Here is a 25,953-nt window from a genome sequence, read left to right on the forward strand (position 1 = left end):
TCCGCGAGGCTCATTAACTCAATGACGAGGTCCGATAATCCCACGTCGTAATCAGACTGAAAAGAAACACAAATTCCTTTTATCATAAACTTCGTCTATAATGTATATGGGGGACTACAACGCCACCTAATGGAAGAAAAGTGCAACAATATCAGTGATATCTGGCACAATCTCAAAAAATAGTCTATTGTTGTTAATTGTAGGGCTACTGATGATCAATTTTATATAAGACAGGCTCTGTTATATAAAGTGTTATTAGTCTTAAGTAAGGCCTATGCTTCTAATGTTAACCTATTGTATTTATTTTCTCTCTCATAAACATTTTAAATCATTTTTTGAATATTTTATAACATATGAATCCACATTACAACACGGTAATACTAAAGGCAATTTACTGGTGGAAAGCATTCTTGATAAAAGTATTATTATTCTAAAAAAAAAACATTTTTCCTGAAAGGTTAAAACAAAATGCTAAAAGGGAAAAATTGTAAAATTACAAAATGAAGACGTAAAATCTTTACTCGGTTCTTAAAGGAAAAAGAAAAGCAATGTCTATTACCTATTCAGCACTAAACAGCAGACAGACAGACACCAGCTAAACCAAAAACAGAGCTAAAAAGAAGGATGTATTGGACTCACATCCAGAAATGGGGCTTCAAATGAACGATAATGTTGTAAAAATAGCAGCTGTTTTCTAACAAAGTAACCATAGCAATAAAAAATGATAACATGTTGAGTTCACAGCCCTGTTTCCTGCTGCCTTCAAGTTGCCAAAGAAAAAAATCTGTTTGGCTATTATAGCAGAAGAAACGCAGCATGGAGGAAAGCAAACACAATAAATCCAGAAATCACAGTAACGTTACACTTTAGTGCAGCATGAAGACGGTGCACCACCACCAGCTTTCAACCTCCGTATCTGTTGGACACAGTCCTGCAGTCTGGACCTGATTTAGAGGCTGCAGGCTCCTGAGTCACTGCATGTAATAAATTCCAAACATCTCTTTCCACTTTGAGGATGAGCACACGTCGCTTAGCTGCAACGTTTCATAGATGGACGCCATTACAGGAACTTTCAGTTCTGCACCCAAGATGACGTCGCTGTCATTGAGATGCTGGAAATGAAGAAGAGACGAATAATGAAAGAAACATTAAGTTTCCTCAAAACTTTTATTTTGAAAGTTTTTTTTTTTTTTTGTCAAAAACAGCCTGAAAAAGAACTGGAATAATAGAAATTGTTCTCAGAGACACAAATCAAACTTTCTGGACTCGTCCGATTGGTCTTTTGTGCAAAAGGGGAGTATATACGGACAAATGGCAACCCAAGCTTCCCAAGGCGATATCAGGTCTGCCAATCAAAAGGCAAATAAATACTCAAAAGCACTTCCATGTATACAGCGACAGATCGGCATTGAAGAAGTTCAATCATGTCAACACAAACAAACACTTTGAAAACACTTTGAAAAACCACCGCCACTAATTTGGCAACGCTTGTCATATACAAAACAAAAACAAAGTATGTGCACTGCACTTCCTTTCTCTCATGATATAAATCTTATAAAAATAATCTCAAGCCTGTAAAAAAGGGGGAAAAAAACAGTGTGCATGCAGTGTGTGAGATCTTCTCACGCAGATCCATTCTGCTCAATGTACATCTTGGACAAGGAGGCCGCCATGGACTTGGCCAGCTCCTCGTCCCGCTTCCTCTGCATCTGCGAGTGTCTGCACCAGTCCTCGTACTCGGGGTTGGGCAGCCGCCCGTCCAGGAGGACGTCGTAGTGGCCGTTGCTCAGCCAGCTCAGCCACACGGCCCTCCTGGACGCGTCCTCCTCCCCGAGGTAGTGCACCATGGTGGAGACGGTGGGGCTCTCCAGGCTGCCGCCCGTCGTCAGGTGCACGTTCACGTTCAGCATCTGGCTCATGGCGAGGAGCTCCGGGTAGCCGGCCCAGGCGCCGTCCTGCGCCGCGTTGATCAGGAACTCGCCGGCGTCCCCTTCCACCACGGGGTTGAACTCGTCCAGGTGGTCGGCGATGTGGTGCACCGTCTGCTCCCGCAGCTCGCCGTGCCTCGCCTGGTCCCCGTACGTGGCCTTGCACACGGCCCTGTACAGGCAGTTGCCGTCTGGAATGATGTGGTACCGGTACTTGAGCCTCTCCTGGAGGTACTTGTTCTGCCTCTCCACCTCGGCCAGGTACCGGGTCACCTTGTTGTCCTCTCTCTCCTGGCACCTCTGAGGAGGCGAGTCCTGCAGGACGCTGAGCTCGAAGGCCCGTCTCTCATCTGATGCACTGCTCAGATCCTGAACATCTTCCTGCATGAGGTCCTCAGGCTGATCTGGCCTGAGGGGGACCAGCGTCCCTTCATCTAGTAAGTCCCATCCATTGCCTCTGAGGAGGCCGTTAGTCACTGAAGCCGGATCCTCCTCACGTGGGTTTCCAAACACCCTCTTGTTGGTGAGAAGCTCGGGTATGAGCTCATCCGTGCCGTTCCTCAGGTGGTCCATCAAGTCCACCATCACGTCAGAGTCGTCACAGAGGAGATGCGAGTCTGGAGAAGCGGGTTTGGTCTTGGACTCCCTCGTGACGCGGACGGACACGGGCCTCGTCTCCACTCCGTCGGGTCTGCGGATTAATATCTCGGCGGTGGACGTGAAGTAAACCGGCCGCACGGACGGAGCCTCGTAGCACGAAAAGGCAGGCATGTTGTTTGCGGAAGCGGCGCTCTCTGCGCTCGTTGACGTCGCGCTCGGCTGCGTGAGTCCCGGTGTGGTGTGGGCGTCGGCGGGTCTCGGCGTCGTCCCGTTCACGCGCTCCGGTCCGGCGGACAAAGTTATGGTAACTTTGCGGGACGACCTCGGGTAGTGTGTCAGCGCACTGTTGTACAGCTGCATTTTGGAGGAGTCCTTTATACTGAGCGCCGCCGCCGCCGGGCTGTTACGGAAGGATGACAACAACATCTAAAAATACCGCCGCTCATGTCATCAACACGCAGCAAAAGTTGTGTAGACCCGGATCCGGATTCCGGCGACGCATGGAGACGAGGAGACGGTCCACTTTAGCCCCCTTGCGTCATTTGCTGTCGGGGTGCCTCCCTAATTTTAGACTTCAAACTGTAACGAGACACTGCTTTGACGGGGTCAAGTCAGACGGAATCAAAGAGATACGACTTCCGCTTAAATAATTTCAAAATAAAAGCCGTACCCGACCCACCTACATCAAATTGAATGTTTAGTTTAAAACAACAAGTTTCAATGGTGAAAGACACTATCATACAATGTTTGCATTCATCTTTTACATCAAAATCATGGCCAGTGCAGCCAATTGGATTAGAAGTCACTGAGGTTAATTAGTTAAATGGAGAACACCTGTGTAGTCGATATATGTGACACTACAAGCTGTTGAGTTCATGAAAAACAGTTTACACTTTACTAGCACGTACACATGTTCAGAATAAATAATATTTCTGATTTGTGTTCCCCTTTTACACATATCTTATGTAATTATATACTTATTATTATTATTATAATTTCTGTAGCTCATCTGCAGTGTGCTCCACAGGAGAATATTTTCATACTCTCATGACAATGAGTTGATAAATCTTGATTGTGAAAGTTTGATAACTTGAGGTAAAATGAAAACTGAATTACTGAGTAGCCATATATATTGTAATTCACATATTTTCTAAACTGTTTGGAAATCAGCTCATAAAAAAAGGCTACACAGATGAAGCAGAATAAAGCGATACTTACTTTATTTTGAAGGTGAAACAGCGTAACGTCCGGTCTCGCTCACGCTGTTGGAATGCAGCTTGACGCAGCGCTCCGCTTTCAGGCTCTGACTGAAGCAGCGCGTCAGCGGTCGACCAGTTGAAACATGTAAAGGATTTGATGGGAACGCTGTGGATGACAGGAACACATTCAAGTTGACAAACGTTCCCGATTCTGACTAGAACAAATAAAAACACTCCTTAATCCTTAGCCTGCTACAGAGTAATGTGACTAAAGAGACAAATAATAAGCCATAAATAAAGGCATTTAACTCCTTATTGTACCACAAAAACAATAAACTAAAGCTCACAATATCAGTAAACTTATTTTTTTATCAGATATTTAAATTTTATTGAATTAATAATTTACCACCAGTATTTCAGGAGGCCTGACAGATTTAAAAAAAAGTATAATTAGGTCCTTTAAATTAAAGGTGTAATGTTGTGATTTAGTATGACACTCCTATATAGTTTAAAAGTATTCAAAATAAAATAAAATATCTTCACATTAAGGAACCAATACTATGTTTCTAACTGACACCTTTGTTTTAAATTGAGATTCCATCATCAGGGTCATTTTCAAAGCCTCTCCAGTGATGAAGATTACAGGCTGAGTACTACTCCTGGTACACTGCCTCTTTGAAAATACTACAACATAATGTCACATTTCCATTTTCAATCCAATCCAACCATTATTTGGATTGGAGGGTGTGTGAGACACAGCGTACAATAGCTAATGGAACTGGCAGGTGGCAACATGAGCAGGTTAGCGAGCTTAACTCACCTCTATTTTTAACACGCTGACTGTTTCGACTTGTCCGGTTGAAACGGAATCACACTACTTGTGTTTGGTGCTTTATATAGATATTACTACCTCAGTGGAGTTTGTTCTGCAGCTTGTAATCCATAAATCATCAACTAATTCAGGCTACATGATTAAATTAGACTGGTGGTGGATGGGAAACGTTAAATTCTAATACAATAATACAAAAGTGGACGTGTTGTTGTTTTTTAAACTCACAAAAGGTCATGTCACGTCGCTGATTAACCATCAGAGGGAGCCAGAGGACCTCGTGTCACAGCGGGGACTGCCGCATTCCAAGTGCAGTTACAGCAAATAGACGCGCGGGGGCGACATTGAGCTTCACGCTGGAGGAGCCGAACGCGTGTCTGGAACAAAATGCATGCAAAGAGGCGATGCCACGGCAGCTGTCGCAAGGTTGTGTCCGGCATACAAATGAGCGCATTGATATTTACCCCCCCTCTTCGCTGTACTGTTGTGTTTTAGCAACACGGCGTGGTGCACGACGTCCCCTTTAGTACACCAATGCATAGATAGCCTACTTACACATTTTCCCCCCCCTCATAGCCACGATACATTGGGAGCCTTTACATAATGTTGACATTGACGTGCGGGGATCTACTACAGCGACACCGCTGGAGGGGGAAAGTGCGGTAAACACAGCATGTGCTGGTATTACCGGGGCTCCATTGTCGTTCCACGCGGCTGCACGGTGACGTTATTATAGGAGGCATACATCGGTGTGCACAGAATAAAAAATATTTTTAAAAAAAATATTAAATGTGTAGCCGAACACCACGCGGACACACACGTCACAATATGCAAACAAAATAAATAACCTGTGGCATTAATGTTGTGATTTCTCATCGGGGTTGTTATTTATGTGAGATGTTACCACGAGGTCCGCAGTGCTCCCCCGCCAGCCTGTTGTTGTTGTTGTTGTTGTCATTCTGACTGCGCGCCACAATCGACGCCTTTTCTGCGTAATTATTTAATAAACATGTTTATTTGGCTTTGTTTTTTTACTGGAGGGGGGGTCTGCAGCAGTAACGACTCGTATCCGTGTCAGTGGAGCGGAGCATGCTGATGTCAGAGACTTTTTTTCCCTCTGCCCTCCGCGGTGGGAGGATCTCTGTGTGCGTTGAGTCACGCAGCTGTCAAAGATAGCTGTCACCCAGTTTCAGGATCAAACACACAGTCAATGAGAAAAGGGCTTTGAGCCGAAAGGGACGCGGAGATCTCAGGTAAAAAAAAAACACACAAAAAAAACCGCGTCGCCACGGAAAAAAAAGGACCAGAAGAACAAGAAAAAAAGCGGGGAAAGAAGCGGATTTTGATGAATAAGGATATTCGGATACACGCTGGGGATTTCTGGAGGAAAGAAGAAGAGGAAAAAAAACACCGCACTGACACAAAGGCTATTTTCTCCTGCGCTTGGCGAAACTAAAGTGGACATTTGCGGACGGAAATGAAGACGAAAAAGGGTAGGTTGGACGCTTTGTGAGGCGAATGAAGTGGAAAGTTTAGTTTAGATAGCTCGGAGACGGCGAACAGAGCGATTTCCCTCGTACGCAGACCACGCAGTCTATTGTTTCCTCTCCAGACATGACAGGGGGGTTTTTTCTCTCTGCCATGTGCTGGCGCGATGTCAGAAGTCGATATAAGCAGCTTTTACACGTTTTATAAGCGTGTTTTTTTTTTAAAAAGAAGAAGAAATGCATCCGCGTTTATTCGCGTTTTGACGCGTGAGCACGCGGCGGTGTCGCCACGCGCTTTGTTGTTCTTTTTTTCCCTCCGCGGTGGAAATTAGGCTCAAGTTTTTCGGGGGAGCTCGCGCACAAATGTCAAAAACTAGAGCCTCGAATGCTAGCTTTTTTTGTTTGTTTTGTGTTGGAAAGTTTGCGACGATAGGAGGCAAAAGTTTGGGCGACTATTGTTAGAGTTTGGAAGAAGGAACAAAAAATCCTCAAACGACACACAAGTAGTGCGTTTTTATGAATTGTATCTCAAATCAAATGACGGCTAACGTTCATCCTGACCTCATTGTTGCCTGTTTCTTGTTGCCTTGTTACATTCATGGACCTCGTGGTGCAGCGCCCACACACACACAATAGAAAACCCCTTACAAGTTGCTTAAACTTCCCAGAAACCAGCCCCTGTGTGCATTTAAACCACATTTCCCGTCCACTCTGTGAAACCCTGGTGTTTCAGACGGAGTGGAGTTTGTGGAGAACTCGCTGTTTGCGTGTCGAAACTTTTGAATTCGCATACAAAGGAGCACGCAGCCCCAGATTCTTTTGTTTAGTCTGGAGACGCTGATTTGCAACAGGTCTCCCCTCCCCCTTCCCCTCTCTCCCTCCCTCCCTCTCCCTCTCTCTCCAGCCCACGTAATTACCTCATCCTGTTGGCCGCGCAGACTTGGGAACTTTCTTGCTGCTTCCCACTAGTTCTCTACAACAGACTGCTCAGGGAACTGGATTAAATGCCCCCTTTTTTCACTCTTATTCCCGTGTTTTTCTTAATGGAGTCTGGCCTGCTTCCACAGTCAGCTGCTGGGATCTATTTGTAAATAATAATAATAAAAAACATGTGCTTCTTTTTATGCTCGCTTTAGTTGAACCTGAATAGTTCACAAACATAAGGTTTACCCCCTCCCTCCCTCCCTCCCTCCATCCAGTGTAATTCAAAGGCCCAAATCCTGTTTGATCAGGATCGACTCTGATTAGACATGCCTAACACACCAAATTAAGAAGGCGACTCTGTAATCTCTACAAAAAAAAGCACCGTTGCCTTTCTTCCAAACAAAGTGTCCCTTTCTGTGCGGGGATTGTTCCCGTGGTCAGTACTTTACGTATCCCAGCATGCAAGGTGGTGCTCCTCGTCTGTGCAGTAGACCTGGCTCATATTTGTTGAGGCAGGTTTTATAACTGACACAGCATCAGAGCAGCCTTTGTGACGTCCCCCGTTCCCCCCCACCACCACCACCACCACCACTTCAAACCAACCCTTCCTCCCCCGGCTCACTCCCTCCCTCCCTCCCTCCTCCTCACACCCTCCCTCGCTCCTTATATGAATCACATGGCTGAACTTGACAGCTTGCTTCTGACACATCAGCTGCCTCCCAGACAGCCTGTGTTTGGTGAGCGGCTGCGGCAGATCGTCTGGGAGACTGACAACGGGGTGGCTGACATAACCGTGCATACACTTCATCCTGTTCTCACACGTTCTCTCTGGTTCCCTCCTCCCCCCCTCGCAGGTTTGGCGATGCTGTCAGGGAGCGAGACTGACGACGAGGACAGCGTGGACGCCCCGCTGGATCTGTCGTCCAGCTCGGGCAGCAGCGGGAAGAGGAAACGGCGAGGGAATCTACCCAAGGAGTCCGTTCAGATCCTCAGGGACTGGCTGTACGAGCACCGCTACAACGCGTACCCGTCTGAGCAGGAGAAAGCCCTCCTGTCAAAGCAGACTCAGCTCTCCACACTACAGGTACGGCAAAAAAAAGAACACTTCCGCTTTTGCTTAGTAAAAAAAAATCCTTTAAAACGTGACCAAAATTGCTGGAAAAGTCAAGAGGAAGCAAGTGTCAGCGTGGGTGAATCATTTCCTGTCTGGAGGAAAAACAAAACATGACACACAAACAAATGAATCGAAGGTCGTTGCAGAGCGATGTTGCAACGGTGAAGTCTGATACGGCGTGAGTAAACTCCCTCCCCGAGCGCTGTGGGCTTGGCGGAGGCGCTCGGACAGGAATTTCCCTCCCTCCAGCCTCCTTTCCATCCCAGCTGTCTGGGAACAATGCAGAGTCATTTACATCGGTTAGAGCAGCGAGTCTGCCTCAGCCAGTTACGACTAGCCTGGAGGACTGAGAGGAGGGGGGGGGGAGGGACCCTGATTACTGCTATGACAAAAGAGAGAGGACTTTTTGTTTTTATTGAAAACTATTTGAAATGCAGGATTAAGAATTCAGAAGTTTTTGTTAAGCTTTGAGATGTTGAGAAATTACACAGATCCCTACTTGTGTGAGGTAGTGTGGGATGGGGGGTGTTTAGCCTTTCATTTTAAATTTCTCCATTCATAACACAGGTGCAATCTGCACCTGGGGGATAAGTGTACCAGCAGATTTTCTTTTTTAAATTGCATGGCGGAACATAAGCCAACCCTATAATGCTTTTTCTTTCTTTTTTTTCGTCCTCCAGGTGTGCAACTGGTTTATCAACGCACGGCGGCGACTTCTCCCGGAGATGCTGCGGAAAGACGGCAAAGACCCCAACCAGTTCACCATATCCAGAAAGGGGAGCAAAGCGGGCGACAGCTTCTCCGACAGCTCCCAGTCCCCGAAACACAGCCCCGCCCCCGCCAGCGCCGCCGCCACCCCGGAGGAGAGCTACGACAAGCGCGTCCTCCACCCCTCCAGCTTCGAACCCGCCGCGCCCAGCGTCCTGAGGAAGCCGGCGTCGCCCTCCGCGCCCTCTCCCACCTCCTTGCCGCCCTCCCCGGGGCTCGTGCCCACCCGCCCGTCTGTCATCTGTCACACCACTGTCACGGCGGCGATGCAGGCCAGCCCGACGTCCTCCCAGCCGCCCGCGCCCGGCATGAACTGCGACAGAGCGGCGGTGGCGGAGCTGCTGCAGGCGGCGCAGGTTCAGGCGCTGCTCAGGTGCCAGGACGAGGCGCCCCACGCCACCACCACCAGCACCACCACCATCCTCGGCAGCACCGGCGTGGAGGGCAACCTGAGCCCCCGCAGCGGGCTCTTCAACACCCCGCCGCCCACCCCACCAGACCTCACGCAAGACTTCAGCGGCTTCCAGCTCCTGGTGGACGTGGCCCTCAAGCGGGCGGCGGAGATGGAGCTGCAAGCCAAACAGCTGGTGTCCTAAAAGTGACAGAAGAAGAAGAAGAAGAGGGAATAGCGACTGACATTGTCCCCCCCCCCACACCCTCCCCCCTGGAGTTCAGTGACTCGTCTGCACGCAAACAGAACAAATCCACACGGAAAGCCTGATCATTTCTATTTTTGGTATACCAATCAAATTTGATGAGGATGTTTTTTTATTGAAAAGAGAAAAAAGAAAAAACTGTATCGAGGTGCCTTGGCTGTTTATTCATTTCACATACATGCGTTTGTATCTACATGTGTATCTTATTTGCACACAGGGACCAAAAATGTTATCAAGAGAAATGCTGCCTGTCTTACGTCTTTCCATTATACTGTCTGTCATTTTTTATTTTAAAAAGGAGAAGAGAGAATGAGCTCGAATCAGCCCTCCTTCACAGACCAAACGGGCAGTTTTGGTCGCGTCCACACATATTTACTGTTCTACATTTCAGAGATCAGCTCATGATCGGTCTGCCTTGTTTCGTTTGCACACCAAAAGGCAGGAGGAAGGTCATCTCAGTGTCTTAAACATACTTTGCTCTCAGCATCTATGACAAACTTATTCACTACTGTAGTAAAAGTGTTTTTCATGAGTATAAGTATAGTTTTGATTTACTTTTTAGCTATTTTAAAAGTTTTTTTTTTTACTTTTTTCGTTCGTTTTTTCCCCCAACAAGGGATATTTCTGATGACCAATGTAGCAGGTTCTTAGTTTGAGCCTTCATCCCATCACTCAGTGAAAAAACCAACGGCCAGTGGACTGGAAAAATTAAAACACTACAGATGTCTTTTGCTGTTTCACAACCTGACGGGGACAGCAATGTTTTTGAAATCACCAAAAAAAAAAAAAAAGAGAGAGAAAGAAGCAGTTTCATGTATAATAGGACCATGTGTATAGTAAATGTGACATGATGCCCAATGATGTGATTTCTTTTCATACTGTGCAATGTTTGTGGCAAATAGGGGTCACATGGGATTCAAATAAAGTTTTGTTTTTCTACAGAATTGATCATTTTGTTTGTTGATCACATGCGTTCACGGGCTGCGTCCAATCCAGCTGAACGTTAGTGGAGATTACGGCTTCAACCCCTTAAGGATACGGCGAGCGTATTGAGTCATAGCGTTCTGTAAATAAAAAGGGAGGGAGAGCTGGAGGACAGGAATAGTATAGCGTTCATGCCTTTCCACAGGCTGCCGTTTTCAGAGACATTCCTGTGTGTGTGTGTGTGAGAAGGTTTACAACAGCTCCTGCCAATTAACATAATCCTGCATAAATTAACACGAGCAAACGGCAGACGTCAACAGTTTCTTGCCAACGGGGCTTTATGTGCGCCCGCATCTCAATAGAGTCAAAGTCAGCTTACAACGGCAGTGCGCTGCCTCGTTCGGAGGCTCGGAGGACAGCTGTTCCCTTCTGGTCCCGCTAAAGCTCCTCTACTGGCCTCAACGGGATTTGTTGTCTTTATGTGCTGAGACAGCCACCCTTTCATTTATTTATGTTGAAAGGAATTTAAAAAGAGGCTGTTTCACTTAAAAAAAGACCCCACAATCATATCTTTAAAAATCAGCTATAATATGTGGTTTAATGTAAGTAATCTCTTGAATAATCATTATTTTATTGTCAATTCCAATGTTAACAAATGTTAAGAATGCAGTTTTTTCCCTGTTAAAGTGACAGCTCTCTTGGTGGTGGGGGGACAGGGGTTAGATAAGGGTTTAAACAGACCTCCAGGCACACGGTGGGCAGTTGCAAGCCCATCTGAAAAGGTAGACTGACCCTGGGACCGGCCTTTACACAAAGACGACACCCACTTCCTCACCCCCCCACCCCTGAACTCCGGCCACCGAGGTCAGCATGCCTCCCGTCAGCATGACTGATGTATGAGTGACGAATCACCAGAAGCTGCGCGTACAGGAGCGTCGGGGCTAAGCCAAGGCCAAATGTGCCGTCTAATTATGGGGACCCGCCCCTGCGGAAGGGGAATGCCCTAAAAACACACCATGCCGGCCTTGTAATCTGTTTAATTATATTCCAATTGAAAACACATGTGGGAGACTGGGGGGGGTGGGAGGGAAAAAATGAACGTTACAAAATGATTGCAATGATATATATATATTTTTTAATGCTGATAAGAGCTCATACACGTGCCATAACATCAACAGTGTAATAACATTAATTACAAAAATGTATATCTGCTTAATATGTTAATTGATTGGGGTTGTTTTTAAGTTGACATTTACATAAGGGAAACATTCATTTATGTACAAATGTTTATTTGAATAATCTCTGAATAGAACTACGTCACAAGCTTCAGAATCGCCAGGAATCCAACATTCTGGTTTTTACCTCCCTGCTATACCAGGAGCATTATACTGATATGTTAATATCATGAACATAAATAATCCATTTGACGGACAATTCAAATACGAGTTGAAAAGTAAAAAAAAAATGGCATTAAGTGAGAACTATTTTACGCATCCTCCTTAAACTTCACATCGATTAAAGGAAATACAAATCATACTGTACGGTTACTTCATCACGTCTTCGTGAAGACTTCGGGGAGCCGTTTGACGGGGGGGTAAATAGCAGGAACACACCCTCACCTAACCCAATGGCACAAAACTTTATCAGATCAATACAGAGAATCACACTACACACCAAAGTCCCCGCTATTCTGCTTATCAAAAAACACGTACGTGATGGTAAACTGGCCGGATTGTCTCCACATCCAAGCAGGTTCAGTGGGAGCATTATTCAAAAAAAAAAAACAAAGATGGCATGGATGCTATTCCCTTTGAGATCGTGTCCTGGTGACCGGGGGTTGTATATATACAGTAAGAGACATATACAGTCACGTGAAGTCAGTCGCACTCTCTCGGACACACACACACTCGCACACACACACACACTTCTTCCCCTGAGACTGCTGTTGTGCTCGACTATCATATTAGAAATTAAGGCTGATCACTGAAAACAGAAAGAAAAAGGTGCCTGTCATGCTGAATCAACATAAATAAAAAAATAATAAACACAGTATAAGGGCCTTGTTGTCAGTGCATAATCATAATCACAATGTCAATAAACAGTCATTTTTCTCCTAATCAATAAATTAAACATGAATACAAAATATTATAAATTGAATCTTTTTTCTTGTATGTCCTTCAAATAATTGCTTCATTTAGAGGCAGAGATAGTGCACACACAGTGAGGAGGACATAGTCCCTTTTTCCAGTCCTTTAGTCTCAATACTGTCAATAAACCTCTCTTGTCTAAAAACGACGTAATAAAATATAGTACAACTACCAGTATTGTACCAAATATCAGTATTTTTAGCATCGTCTGAACCACCGAAGAGTGCGAACGCAACGTCAGAAAAAGGATTAAACCTGTTTTTAAAAAAGACAAAAAAATATCGGTTAGCTTGTGTCGGCATGCACGTCATGTCATTATACTTATGCTCTTTATACAAACATGTTTTGCTCGGTTTTAAACAGGACGAGATGGGTGGTTTCTGTTGTCAGTCTGTTGATACTGCTACCTCAATTACAACTAGAACCCCTCGGGCCTAGAAAAATAGGAAGCACGTTGGAAAAATGAACTTCTGAAATCGCTCCACCTCGCTCGTAATCACACGCATGGATTAGCTTTGTGGCCTTTTTTTCCCCCAAACAGTGATTCTTTTCAGTGAATTTCAGGAGCACAGAGCTCAACGGCCACTTCACCTCACCTGGAGGAGCAAAAATCTGACCTCTTGACCTTTCTGGAAAGACCCATTTCTCAGACTGAAGGGAGCGAATTGTGTTGCAAACCCGACACTATAGTTTCCTTGTCTGCCCTGTTTGACCTCCTTAAACAAACTTTTTTTTTTTTCCCAGATTCAGTTGATTTTTTGGGGGGTTTTATACAAAAAAAATAAAATAAGCATAAATAATACGACTGTGAATATGAGTAGGTCTGGTATCTCCATTTGATTTGATACATTTGAACACACTTGCACATGAACATGCATGTTCCCTCTGATTTTCTGCATCTAACACAGAATAACGTGAAGCATCTCCGCTGTGCTACTTTGTAATATTAGGCCACGTAAAAGAGGGATCAGATAGGCTTTTGACAGTGAGGAGGGAATGCTACATTAAAGCTGGGAGAAGTAAAATGAAGAAGGGGGGGAGGAGGCGGGGTAAATAAATAAATAAATGCTGTAAATGTACAGTGATATAGTGTCGTGTTAGCACCCTGGCCTGACCATTCAGTGCTATAGTGTGTATGCAACAGTGTACCGGGGGCATGTGTCTGGGTACATGCATCTGTGTGTCTCATAGTCTGGTCTGAGCCTCGGGGATATAGATCTCGATACTGTCCGCGCTCTCGGTCGCGGAGCTCTGCCGGACCGACGCGGCACGTTTGGCAGCTAGCAGGCGCTTGCGAGCCTCCAGACGCTGGCGCTCGGAGCTCTCCAGCGAGCGGTCCCTCGCCAGGGGAGCGTGGCGGCCCTTCAGGGGCTTCTTTGGCACGGGAGGGGGCATCCTCCTCTCCTGGACAGGAATGACAAAGTCTCAGTGAAAGACCACTCGAGGTCCTCGTTGGCAAGCTGCAGCTAAACATAGTGAGGAGGGGGAGGGGGGGGCGACACAAACTGCAGCCAGCTCACGCGAGGGGTTAGACGGAGAGCGGCGTGGCTGACGTCGGCATAATGTCAGAGCATGCAATATTTTTGTTTGAAATGAGGTTCACAGTGGCGGCAGCCGTTTGTGTGGGCTAAGAGGGCACGGCGGAGGCCATTGTGTGAGGTAAGAGTGGCCATTGGAGACGGACAGGCCCCAACGGTGCATGGCAGGTAGAGTGGCTTCTCAAAAGCAGCTCACTGTCGACAACAGAACAAACACAGACACCGGTGGTGACGTCAGGCGGGCGACATGACGATAAGAAGCAAAGCAACACAAATCTGCATGCTACAACGAAAGCTTAGCTGCTTCAAATGTCAAATAATACAAGTAAAGACAGCAGATCACATGCGGGGTCAGTAAAGCATTCCAAAAAAAGAAAAATGTGAGATTAAATTAAAGTGGATGTTTGCGCGTCTGCACCTGGATTTCTGGTGGGGTCAGAGGTTTCCAGTTGTTGGCTTTGAGTTGGTGGAGTTCATCAAACTTCAGGCTGATGTTCTCGATGGACAGCTGGAGCATGTCCCAGAAACCCGCCAGGTCCTGGGAGATGGGCCGCGGGTGTGCATTTGGATTCTGAAACACACAAAAAACACACAAATATAAGCACATACTGTCTATATATTACGATTTAGTAGTACTGAAACGGCACAATCCACAGAATCGGCTTTCAATTGAGTTAAATTCATACTAAAGTCATTTGGAATAGTGATGACAGATTTTATAATAATTAGGGTCAATAATGAAATGACCTTTTCCTAAAATGGCATGTCTTATTGCTGTATAATGGCTTTATTATGCAACACAAAAAATTTGCAAATGGCAAATGCACAAGAAAAAACGGTTTAGCTGCTTCAATACGGAGCCACACGACCAGGGTGTGCAGATGCACGCTCTACACTGGATGCATAGTAAATGAGTAGCCCGGCCTGTCAGGATGATTTGTGCAGGATGATGTCAGTGTTTTGGGGGGGAGGGGGGGAGGGAGGGGGGAGGGCTGGGGAAGCATGCAGAGGATGAGGTGACACATACCAGATTCTCCTCGCACAGCTCCCGGAACTGCTGGAACTTCTGGGACATCAGCAGCTGGGCACTCCCCACTGCACTGCGGATCTTCCCCAGGACTGCGGGAAGACACACATGCATGCACGCACGCTGAATTCACAATGCAATTACTCACAGCGCCGCATACCGCAGGCATGTTGCAGCTCAACGGAGAGACGGCGCGTTCGTGATGCAGAGAAAAAAAGATGCGATAGAATCCTCGTTTTTTTGGGGAAATAATGACTGAAATGCAGAGAGATGCAAAAAATAGCAATCCTATAGGAATATACAATTCTAAATGCCATACAGCACATATGTTCTCACAATGCCTGTTTGGCAGACAGCTATATGAGATAAACAAGGGTGTACTGCATAAGCTGACTCCGATGTCAGCCCTATTGACTCACATGTCCCGAGGGAGAGGAACTGTCAGTGCATACATTAGTCTACATGAAGGGGAAAATGGGATCAGAAAGCTGAGAGGGGGGAGTAATGAATCTGCACATACACTGTTTTCAACTCCTTCAGGAGGTGTGTGTGTGTGTGTGTGTGTGTGTGTGTGTGTGTGTGTGTGTGTGTGTGTGTGTGTGTGCACATGCTAGCGTGGGATCTGGGAAAACATAACCTTGAGACAGCCTCCCCCCGTTCAGCACGTTCTGTGAGAGAATATCTGCCCTGGAAGCATAACAGCAGCCGAGCTGCATAAACAATGGCATTTTGGGTAAGACGCGGCGAGGACGGGTATAAATACAGTTCCTACTGCCGGAGGCTTCTTTTACCCAGGCTGGTATTTATGTGCATGCGAGTGCATGTGCATAAAAACACATTTTATTCAGTGTCTCTGCAGTGTTACATTAAAAAATCAAATATTAGTTGCCTGGAGGAGCGCTGAGAGAAACCCTGTCACTGTGTCTGTAGGAGAGTTTATTATACAGTGTGTCTAAAGGACAGATGTGTGGCTGGAGCCAGCAGCAGCAGCAGCCTATTGATAAGTATGCACGGTATGTCGGTGGAGGCCAGAGGGCCTGAGACAGGAACAAGCAGCTATTGTGGCCCGATACCATGAATACCAGCAGCCTCCGAATCGGCGGAGAAGAGCAGATAGGAGAGGATGGAGAGGAGACCTGGTATCAGTGCACAACGGGCTCTCTTGTCTTCAGATTTTGGCATTTCTAACTCACTCTCGTCAGGCAGCTCCTTCTCCATCTCGTGCCGCTCCATCTGTCGACACCAGCCCTCCATGCGCTCCGTCTCGGCCTGCAGCAGCTTCAGGAACCAGCGGCCGTCGCGGGGGCACACCGATCGTCCCACGGCCTCCAGGGCGCCCCCCTCCGGCTCGGCGACGCTGTCCATCCACGGGTCCGGAGGGGGCAGGATGGACGGGTCGAAGCCCGCCTCCCCGTAGTCGTCGGCGGCGCAGGCGTGGTAGTGGTTCCCCGAGCCCTGGATGCTGACGGTGGAGGAGGAGGAGGTGGTGTCGCGGGAGTGCTGGCGCGGCATGGTGGCGCAGTGGCGCGGCGGCAGCTGGGGGGCGTCCGTGGGGTCGTCGAGGTCGGCCTGCACCGCCGTGGTGACGCTGTTGGAGCGGGTCATCCTGCGGTAACTAGGGGACGGAAGCAGAGAGCGCCTCTTAAAGATCTGAGTCGGTGCGATTGGTTACACACACTCAAACGGTGTAGTAACACCACATCAGTGTCTCTCCTCAAGCACTCATTAGGATACCAGTGTGTACACACAGCTGTTGGAGGTGATCCCGGGATGAAACATGGAAATGATCACAGTCATTTCATCACTGATAGATAGCTTTTGTAGTGTGTGTGTGTGTGTGTGATATTTTATCACCTGGCTCATTCAGAAGCAACAGAGTGTGCAGTTGTTTTTTTCACACCACAAGCCATGCTCTGGGCCGATGTACCGTACACACACACACACACACACACACACACACGCACACGCACACGCACACACACACACACACACACACACACACACACACACACACACACACACACACACACACACACACACACACACACACACACACGGGGTACAGCTGGGTATGCTATGTCATATTTGGCTCAGAGGCTTTGTGCCGCCGTCGGGCAGCCGTTGCCAAGTCCCTCTACGCCATGTGTACCAGCAGACACACACACACACACACACACACACACACATGCAAAGATTAAATCAACACACACACACACACATGTTTGGCTATGTTCTACAGAGCAGCTCACCACCCCAGTAATGAATGGGACACCAGAGGGACCCTGGCATTGGCGTTGGCGGTGGGTGGGGCTGGGGCGGGACTTGCCAGCTAACTGCGCAGTAATTGGAGGAGCCGACACTCTAATTGTTATGTGACTTAAAGCACATCTTTTGTTTACACACACAATAACGAAGCAGGGTGCAAATAAGAGATACACACACACAGACGTACAGAGGCTCCTAGGATACAAATAAAAACATACACATTAGAAATCATCCCGTACTTCCTCACGCAAACTTCAAAATAAGAAAAGAAGTAACAGCATTGCCCAGCGAGAGTTAAAGGTGAGTGACCCTCAGCTCGACCCGCCTGCAGCTCGACACACCAACGATCACAGCTCCATCACGTCCGCCTCGGCCTCGTCTCCGGACGCTCACTCCTCCTCGCAGCTAAGCTATTCATCTCTAACCTCCCCTCCTCTCGTCTCATTCATCGCTCCTCTTCCGTGAACAGGAAAAAAAAAGAAGAAAGAGCTAACAGGGGGAAAAAAAAGGGAGTGGCTTCGGCGAGATCAAACGCGATGTGTGTGTGTGTCTGTGTGTGCTTTATGTGCACATGCAAGCAGCCCCGCGAGTGCGAGTGTTGTGTGAAGAGCAGTTAAAGAGTAACTCCTCCGAGCAGGTGTTCACTTCTAATGACCTCAGCCTGCTTTCTATCAGCCCGCTAACAACTTCCTGCAGGGGCGAAGACGGGCAAGGCCAAACACAACCCAGACAGAAAGACAGACATATCAATAGACGGGGAGGCAGAAGCACAAGGAAGGGCATTTAAAGAGAAAAGTCGACGTGTGTGAGGGTGAGGAGACTATAAAATATCAAGAAGGTATGCAGGAGGAGGGGAAGAAGGAAGAAAAAAGTCCATGTTCTCATTACATTCATGTGGCGAACATGACGGAGGGCTGTAAATCACAACAGAGGTGGAGTTTTACATTCCATGTGCCGCTGCTTTCCGAGGGCCTCTTGGTTTTGGTTTTGAAATCATTTTTTCCCCCTCTCATCTGCGGAGAACATGTTTCAAACCACAAACACGCCGAAGTCTGGGATAAACAAAAACAGCCCGGCATCCTATTCGGATGAAGAAGTGCCAGAACGAGCTGAAAGTAGGATGACAGAAGGGTTTTTACTCTGCGTGTGCACCTGAGGCTGAGGTTTGTTTGTCTTATGCCAGTAATGACAAACCTCCAGTGAGTGGGGGGGGACATAAAAGAAGACGGGGAGGTCTAGCTGTCCCTTAAGTTGACTTTTCAAGATGGTTGTGCTCTCTGGTTTAGTCACTATGCCCCACTTCCTCTGTGACTGCAAAGCCATCTGGTGATTACTAAACCCTAAACATGCAGGGCCCTAAAAATAATTGGAATACACGGAATTCTGTCTCATTCATAACATTTATTTTTGTTTTGGTTTGTGGTCATACTAGCAGTTTAGAAAAATAAAACAGAGAAAAAACAGAGAAAAAAAGCCTAAATATGATACTTTTTTTTCTTCTCCAAACTTTTCAGATTACAAAGAAGTTAAGAAGTTTGTTTACAGACATGTTTGTAGTTCTTCTCTTTAAAAAACTCTCTTCCACTCCCTCTCACTTAATCCTAGTTCAAACAGGGAGGTGAGGTTATGACCTGCTGCATATAAAGTCTCCCTCTCTCTCCCTCTCTCTCTTTGGCACTGTCACCGTCTGGGAATCTAACGTAGGGGGCAGCGTGCCCAGACCTCCCAGGTGCACACACACACGTACACGCATGAGACCGACGTCACACGACGATGCACGCCAGCAGGTAAACAATCGAAACATGCACCAACAAAAAAAAACACCCTCCTCCTCCAAACATTAACCAGAGAAACGCACGAGCCGCGGTGCATAACGTCCAAACCTCCGCCGACGAGGAGGGTGTCTGTGTGAGTTAATATTTGGCTCGGAGAGTCGAGAGCTCGGCCGGTCAGCTGAGACCTCCCCTTTCAGAAAGCCCCTCGCATTCCCTGACGCCGTGTAAGCGTGTGTGTGTTTAAAAATGCCGGGATTCGGCCCTCGCTGTGACCTTTGATTAAAAAAAATAGGTGATGCCTTTTTGAATTCCAGAGAAAACAAACCAGAGTTAAATCTGTCCACTTCCTTCACCAAACAGAAGGTGGCTTTGTTTTGACAGCAGGGAACGAAGCGCAGACAAAGAAGCCATAAATGCCTGGATATGCCTGGTGCAACGTGAGCTCATGAAACAGCATGCACACTGGGCCGCTTCTCCTCCAGACTGGGAACATGCTGCAGAACGAGAGGCTGGAGCTGACAGCACAGCAGTCTCTCAGTGCTCTCAGAACTAAACAAACCCAATAAAACTCCCCCCCCTCCCTCCCCTCCCTCCCACACATACGCAAACACACACACGCAGCCTCAAAGTGGCCTGAATCACAATGACTGGAGCAACAGATGGCTGTCAACTCACCCCCTCCACCTTCCCCAGCTCCCTGCACCACATCCTCTGGCCCAGCTGTCACTTTGGGGGCCCCCGTTGGCAGAGAGGGGGGGCTGTGACGCCAACCTCCCCTGAACTGGGGGGGACAGCTGCTGCAGTGAAGCCAGTGCAGGGGGGCAAAAAGCTTGCACCGAGCACCACAAACCTCGCTCTGTGTCGGCGAGTCCTCTTCCTGCTCGTTGCATCTCCGCTCCATCCCTCCCCGTCGGACTTATCGAGTTTCACTTTTACAACCTCCTACTAGTTTCTCTCTTTGACTCTCCACTCACCATCGCTCATCCTCCACCTGGATTCCTATCGACTGGAATTTAGACTGCTCCTCCGTCGGCCCTCCTTCCTCTGGGTCCACCTAAGAGGAGGGGAGAAATTGTCAGCACGCCAGTTTTTACGTAGCAAAAAAAAAAGAAGAAAAACACTCATCCACAAACCTGGATCCCTATGGAGAGGCACTTGCGGAGCGCTTCCCTCTGCGCCTTGCTGTCGGCGGAGACGTGCGCGACGGCAGAGGTGGTGGCGGTGGCAGTGATGGTGATGCTGTTGGTGACGTGCTGGCTGGCGGGGCCGTGCACCTGAGCGTTGGCCGCCTCGATGGCCGCCGTCAGGGCCTTCATGCTGTCGATGCTCTCCGTGGAGTTGGACAGGCCCGGCTGGGAGCTGATGCCCGTCCGCGGGCCGGAGCCCCCGTCCATGTAGGCGTCCTGGGCCGACTCGGTGCTGCTCTGGGCCGTGATGGATATGAAGGGTTTGGACGGGGTGGTCCGCGGCGGGACGGGGGGAGGCGTCTTCTTGTAGGTGGTGATGCATGATGACACTGCAGGGAGGAGACAGAAAGATGAAAGTATGAAGTATACTTTCTTACAAATATATATATGATAAGATAATCCATATGAGAAAATAACCTGGATGACATCATAGTGATCATCATTTCTAACTTAAAAGCATTACAAACTGCGGATGTGGGCTTTAATCTTCCAAATTAGACAATTTGGATGCAGCAGCAAATAACGCCAAAGATTAAAATATAAATATGAATAAGTTAATGAGTAAAAAATGAGTTCGGAGTACATTAAAATATAAAATATAAATGGTAGAAATATAAACGCAGGTATATGTGTCTGTATGTTATGCAGCATATAAAATAAAATGATAAAGAAAAGTGTCATCAATAAAACATGAATAACAAAACATATTAAATATAAATGAATCGCTGATTCGGAACAAAGTGACTTGGGTGACAGTTGACAGTTTCCCCACGACGTCTTATGTCTCTGTGTTGGAGTCAAAATGGACAGTAGATTAGGGGCAACTTTAACAAATCACAGCCTCGTCTCGTAATAGGATTAGCATGTCAGCCACTTGACCCACTGATCTAGATGGTTAAACCCTCTACGCACTTACTGTATGCCTATAGCCCTGCGTGCAGACTGTGTTGTAGAAGACAGCCGAGGAGCTCGGTATATAATAGATATTAATAAGTGTAAGACTTCCCCTCTCAGGTTACAGCCAGACAATGGAGCCTCTCAGACACATAGAAACATGCCAACAGATGAAAAAACACACCTCCTCCGACTCTCCTTCCTGGCCTGCTGCTATCATCAAAACTAGGTCTCTCTCTCTTTGCTCTGCAGCAAAAACTAGGACACCAGGTTTCCTGGATCCCTTTTAATCCCTACAAAAGACAAACATCCTACCGTGGCGAGATCGCTGCCCTACGTGCAGCCAGACAACTGTTGCCAACCACACCTAGCGTGAGCAGCCATGTCTAAAACTATTAGGGCAGGATGTTGTTTGCTTTGTGTCTTGCCATCTCGCTGACAGCTACAGAGGAGGCCTTAACACATCGGAGGTGAACAAAGGGCTGACTTCATCCTCTTGGTTTGTCAGAGTCATCCGCCGCCCCTCCACCCCTCCCTCCCTCCTCCTCCTCCTCCCGCCTCGCCAGCAGTGATTGGACGATCCCAGACGAGATTTCTGTCAGGGTTTTTGACGAGCTTGGAAAGTCCTCAGACAGCGCTGCGATGAGATCACGGTCGCTGTTATGAGTGAGCCTTTGATGGTGAGGTGACAAACCGCAAGAAAGGCAACAAAAAGATGACTTACTGTACGTCCTATGTCATATGTTTTAAGAGATACTGCAGGAATTACTGCCAAAGACATGCCGCAATACGCAGCGCTGGTTCAAATTCATTCAGCCACAGTAGTCTGTCGGGGCATCTGATCGACATCCAGGACTAAGCTGCAGAAAGGTCAACAAGTACAGACCCATAGGAGAACAAAACGTGGAAAAAAAAACACACATATGCACTCGCACAGAGGGAGAGGTCCTGCCCCGATCAGGCGTGGAGGTTCAAAGGATCGAATGTCAGCCCCCCTTTCAGAGCTTCTATCCCCTGAAGTCATCTAAAAGTCACACACATGTGTGTGTATGTGTGCATGTGCTCCTGTCAGACCCAGAGAAGGGCTTTTTTTTAAAGAACAGAGGGTTTTCATCCAGCTCAATAAGTATGAAAGAGGAGACGACACGCCATGTCCCACCTAGCTGTCACTGCGAAGAGCCAGACGCGCCGTGGAGAATGACAGAGGAGGGGGGAGGTTGGAATGGCAAGACGGGTTAAGTAAACACACCCGGGCGTCGGAGCGTGCCCCCCACGCAAAAACATGCGAAAAACAGCGGCCTGCAGACATGCACACGCAGGCACGGAGGCACACAAATAACGTTGACACAAACCAGCTGAACGTTTCAACCTCTCCACATCAAGGCAGACCACAGACTTCCTGCACACTGATATGCTCTCCATTCATCAGGAGCTGCACAGTGACTCGGGGGCCCAGGCCTGCCACTCTGGATGGAAGCGTGCAAAGATGTGTCGTCAAACATTTCAAAAAATGAATGGATTTCTGTTCCTACGTCGGAAAAACTTACAGTGGATCTAATTCCTGCATGTCTGGCAACTGCCAGGGGAAAAAAAAAACAGGCAGCCAAGTTTTCTAGTTTCCACTGAAATGATAAGGGAATGGTTTGATCCCGTTGCAGCCGTGAACGCATTAGACTGCCCCGGACCTCCCACGCACACAGACAGTCAAGGACAGGAGCAGGAATGTGAGACAGGATTCCATCAGGCTCTTAAGAAGGAATATGGAAAACCCTCTTTAACAACCAGACACTGTTGAGCACACACACACACACACACAAAAAGTGTTTCTGTCACTCCATAACATCAGGTAAGTCGTAAAAATCTTGTGAGCAACTTCCTCATTCGGTGGAATTCCACCTCCTTCCCTCGGAGGTGGGTGCAGCCCGCTGCGAGCATTGTCAACCCCCAAAGAGAAGAGTTTGTGAATGACTAAACTCTAGTGGCTCTCTGCCAAATCACTCTTTTGACAAATACTTCAAAAGTCCCACGCCGACAAGCTGGTGTGAATAGCGGTTCTTCTTGGCAGAGCCCCCCCACCACCTCTGGGCTCGATAATATCAAAGAAAGCCTCTTCCCTCCCCGGAGACAAAGCCAAGGCTCCATTCATTTCTCCTGCCTTCAGAACAAAAACAGACCTGTGAGCCACCTCTTTTTTTTTTTCCTTGTAATTTGTTTGTCCGCATAGGTGCTTCCTTTATTTAATTCACGTTAGCGGACAGATTGAAGGCGAGCAGCTGCCTTGTAATCTCCGATCTGTATATCTGTGCGATAGGCCACTTCAAAGGGCAGACGGTTTAGTTTAAGGGGGCTAGCTAACAGGAACGGGCTCCCCCGCGCGGAGGGCCAAGGGCAAATCCACCACCGTCCAAACAAATACAAAAGGGCCCCGGAAAGGGGGCGGTCAGTATGGGAGGGGGGGGCATTGACAGCTGAGCCCAGCTGCACCGTGTTTGGGATGAGAGTCTGCCAGAGGGGAAGGGCAGAGAATAGTGAACAGAGAGGAGAAGCTGGAGGAGGAGGAGGAGGAGGGATGGAGGGGAAATCTAGAGAGTGGCCGCCCGGCTCCGTCTGCTCACTCTCTGTCCATTTGTCCATCTCCCTCTCCGCCACACACACACACACACACACTAGCATAGAGAACCAGCTGGAGTCCTTTGTGACGGCGTCACCATGGCGACACAAAGCAACATGAAGTTTGCCGGGAGGCTTTGGCGTTTTACCAGCAGCGGAGCGGAGGGGAGCTTCTGTTGTGGCCATTTGTTTACCTTGACAGGGTGCCGTACAGCTGCGCTGACACCCACCTCGACACCAGCCGACCAGGAAGCACCGCAGGAGTAATGGGCCGACGCAGCTAGCGTCAATTAGAAAAATCAAATAAACACCAGGATAACAGCTCAGAGAGACAGAGAGAGGACGACCGGGGGAAATATCCAATAATGTTTCTGGCCCGGAAAGCTTTGTGCAGCTGAGCGCTGAACGCCACCAACCTGTTTGTCTTGGATCGCTGTCAAAAAGAGAGTGGGGGGGGGGAAAAAGGACAAAATGAGCTTGTCACTGGATTTCCAGGGCAGTGTCACCAGATGACAATAACCTGGAAGGTTCACACAGGTTGACATTACACTGCTGCAGTGAACAACAATGCAGAAATACAAGGCGCATTCTGAATGAGTCAACGTGGCCTCCGGGAGCCTCTTACAAAAAAGAAAAAAAGAAGAAGAAGAAGCTTGTTGTAAATGTGTTAAAATAACTGCTGAGCAGCGAGACCAAGCCTGCATACACCGGACACACAATAGTCCTTAAAAAAGGTGCGCTGACAGCCTCCTGAGTCACCTGAAAGCCTCCCAGAAACCCCTCATGTCCGTCTACGCTTCTCAGCCAGCAGAGGCCAAAGGTCACCAATGAGGGTTTCTGCTCTCCAGATGCCTGAACTCTCTCAGACACAATAGCTCACTGTGTGTGTGTGTGTGTGTGTGTGTGTGTGTGTGTGTGTGTGTGTGTGTGTGTGTGTGTGTGTGTGTGTGTGTGTGTGGCAGTCTGCGAGAGCCTTTTAAAGAAGTATATTTAGCATGTGTGAGTCGGGGACGGAGCACTCAGCACAAACGCTACCAGTGTTGTAAACATCCTGCACTAACGGCAGCATTTAAACTGTTGTTTTCCTCTCTCCTTTCTCCAGTTGTTTCACCTATCAGCACAAAAACATTTGTGAAATACACCTCCGGTGTCCTCAGGCCAGCGGCGCTATCAACAAAAGCTGTGTGCACACTGCACAGTGTGGCCCTTTTTTGACAGAAACCCCCCCCCCCTCCAGTGTCAACAGCGGATAACCGCTCGCGTCTCACTAGATAAGAGTGTGTTTACAACCGTAAGCCGCCGCCGCTAAATCTGGCAGGGCCGGCTACTCGCTGTTAGGCAACAGATTCACTTCACTTAACCCACTTTCGAAGTTCACAGAGAGCCCGGGTTACCTGCAGTCGCCTTTTATGGATCGGCGCTCTACTCTGTCAATCAGTGACAGGCAGAGGAGGGGAGAGGGAGGCGTGCTGGGAGTTCAAAAATCAATGGGGCGGGAAAATGGAAATATTGAGAAACACAGTATTCACAGCGTTCCCTCAAAGTGTTTTGAAGTTTACCAACGTGGGTGAAGTACCCTCTAAAATCTCAACATGTAACATTTACTCTCACGGTAGTTTAAGAGTGAAATAGTGCCAAGAAAGCAACATTTCTCCACGTACAGTAGAAGCATGTGAGCTAATCTCCTGAAGACTTTTCTGAAATAGCAGCACTTTTCCCAGCAGACCTGCCCTGCGACGGCTCGGGGCCGTTTCCCATTGTTCTCCGCTGCTCCTTGGCGAGGGATTTACCCCGACTGGTGCAACAACCACATGAAGAGACACATTAGTCTTTTGTTTCTGTTCCAAAAGACCTGCCTGCAGGGGGGGGGGTTGAAAGAAAGAGAGAGCATAGTCACGGATTGTAAGGTGAGGAAGAGGGGACGGAGGATAAGTTGATAATAAGGATGAGTGTGCTCGCTTCCTGCAGTTCCTGTACATTCCTGCTGCTTCGTGGGGCATAAACTCCAGCATTTAGCTCCGGCGCTAAAGCTAACACACCCACACATCTCACGCATGCTTTCACTGCACTCATTTCCCACA

The 25,953-nt window shown here is 47.8% G+C and overlaps 3 protein-coding genes across 5 annotated transcripts in view; 1 reads left to right on the plus strand and 2 right to left on the minus strand.

Moving 5' to 3' along the window:
- Positions 1-1,148: 1,148 nt before the first annotated feature.
- Positions 1,149-3,083, minus strand: otud1 (OTU deubiquitinase 1). Its single transcript, XM_084033618.1, has one exon. The coding sequence runs from the start codon at positions 2,952-2,954 to the stop codon at positions 1,623-1,625; it is 1,332 nt and encodes a 443-aa protein (XP_083889744.1). The 5' UTR covers positions 2,955-3,083; the 3' UTR covers positions 1,149-1,622.
- A 2,682-nt stretch (positions 3,084-5,765) lies between these two features.
- On the plus strand, positions 5,766-10,449 carry tgif1 (TGFB-induced factor homeobox 1). The gene is made up of 3 exons (XM_084034372.1): positions 5,766-6,049; positions 7,822-8,051; positions 8,762-10,449. Exons 1-3 carry the CDS (start codon positions 6,034-6,036, stop codon positions 9,443-9,445), a joined length of 930 nt encoding a protein of 309 aa, XP_083890498.1. The 5' UTR covers positions 5,766-6,033; the 3' UTR covers positions 9,446-10,449.
- Positions 10,450-13,109: 2,660 nt separating this feature from the next.
- dlgap1b (discs, large homolog-associated protein 1b) overlaps positions 13,110-25,953 on the minus strand; it is a 75,752-nt gene continuing 62,908 nt past the window's right edge. For 2 of the 3 annotated variants that reach the window (XM_084033451.1, XM_084033450.1), the window contains exons 7-12: positions 20,315-20,697; positions 20,156-20,235; positions 16,335-16,756; positions 15,142-15,233; positions 14,533-14,685; positions 13,110-13,980 (exon numbers count right to left, since the gene is read on the minus strand). In XM_084033451.1, coding sequence (XP_083889577.1) covers positions 13,762-13,980; positions 14,533-14,685; positions 15,142-15,233; positions 16,335-16,756; positions 20,156-20,235; positions 20,315-20,697 — 1,349 coding nt within the window. In that variant the 3' untranslated portion in view covers positions 13,110-13,761. Of the gene's footprint in view, positions 13,981-14,046; positions 14,310-14,532; positions 14,686-15,141; positions 15,234-16,334; positions 16,757-20,155; positions 20,236-20,314; positions 20,698-25,953 lie in introns of those variants that run through there. The other variant, XM_084033452.1, reaches the window with a different exon arrangement.

Source organism: Eutrigla gurnardus (assembly GCF_963514095.1).
Source record: "Eutrigla gurnardus genome assembly, chromosome: 18".
In the NCBI taxonomy this organism is placed as follows: Eukaryota; Metazoa; Chordata; class Actinopteri; order Perciformes; family Triglidae; genus Eutrigla; species Eutrigla gurnardus.

Excerpts from the sequence above, each read along its gene's own strand:
- otud1 (XM_084033618.1), bottom strand. The coding sequence starts at position 2,954 with ATGTTGTTGTCATCCTTCCGTAACAGCCCGGCGGCGGCGGCGCTCAGT.
- tgif1 (XM_084034372.1), top strand. Across the intron at positions 8,052-8,761 it reads CTCAGCTCTCCACACTACAG|GTGTGCAACTGGTTTATCAA; the intron begins GTACGGCAAAAA and ends TTCGTCCTCCAG.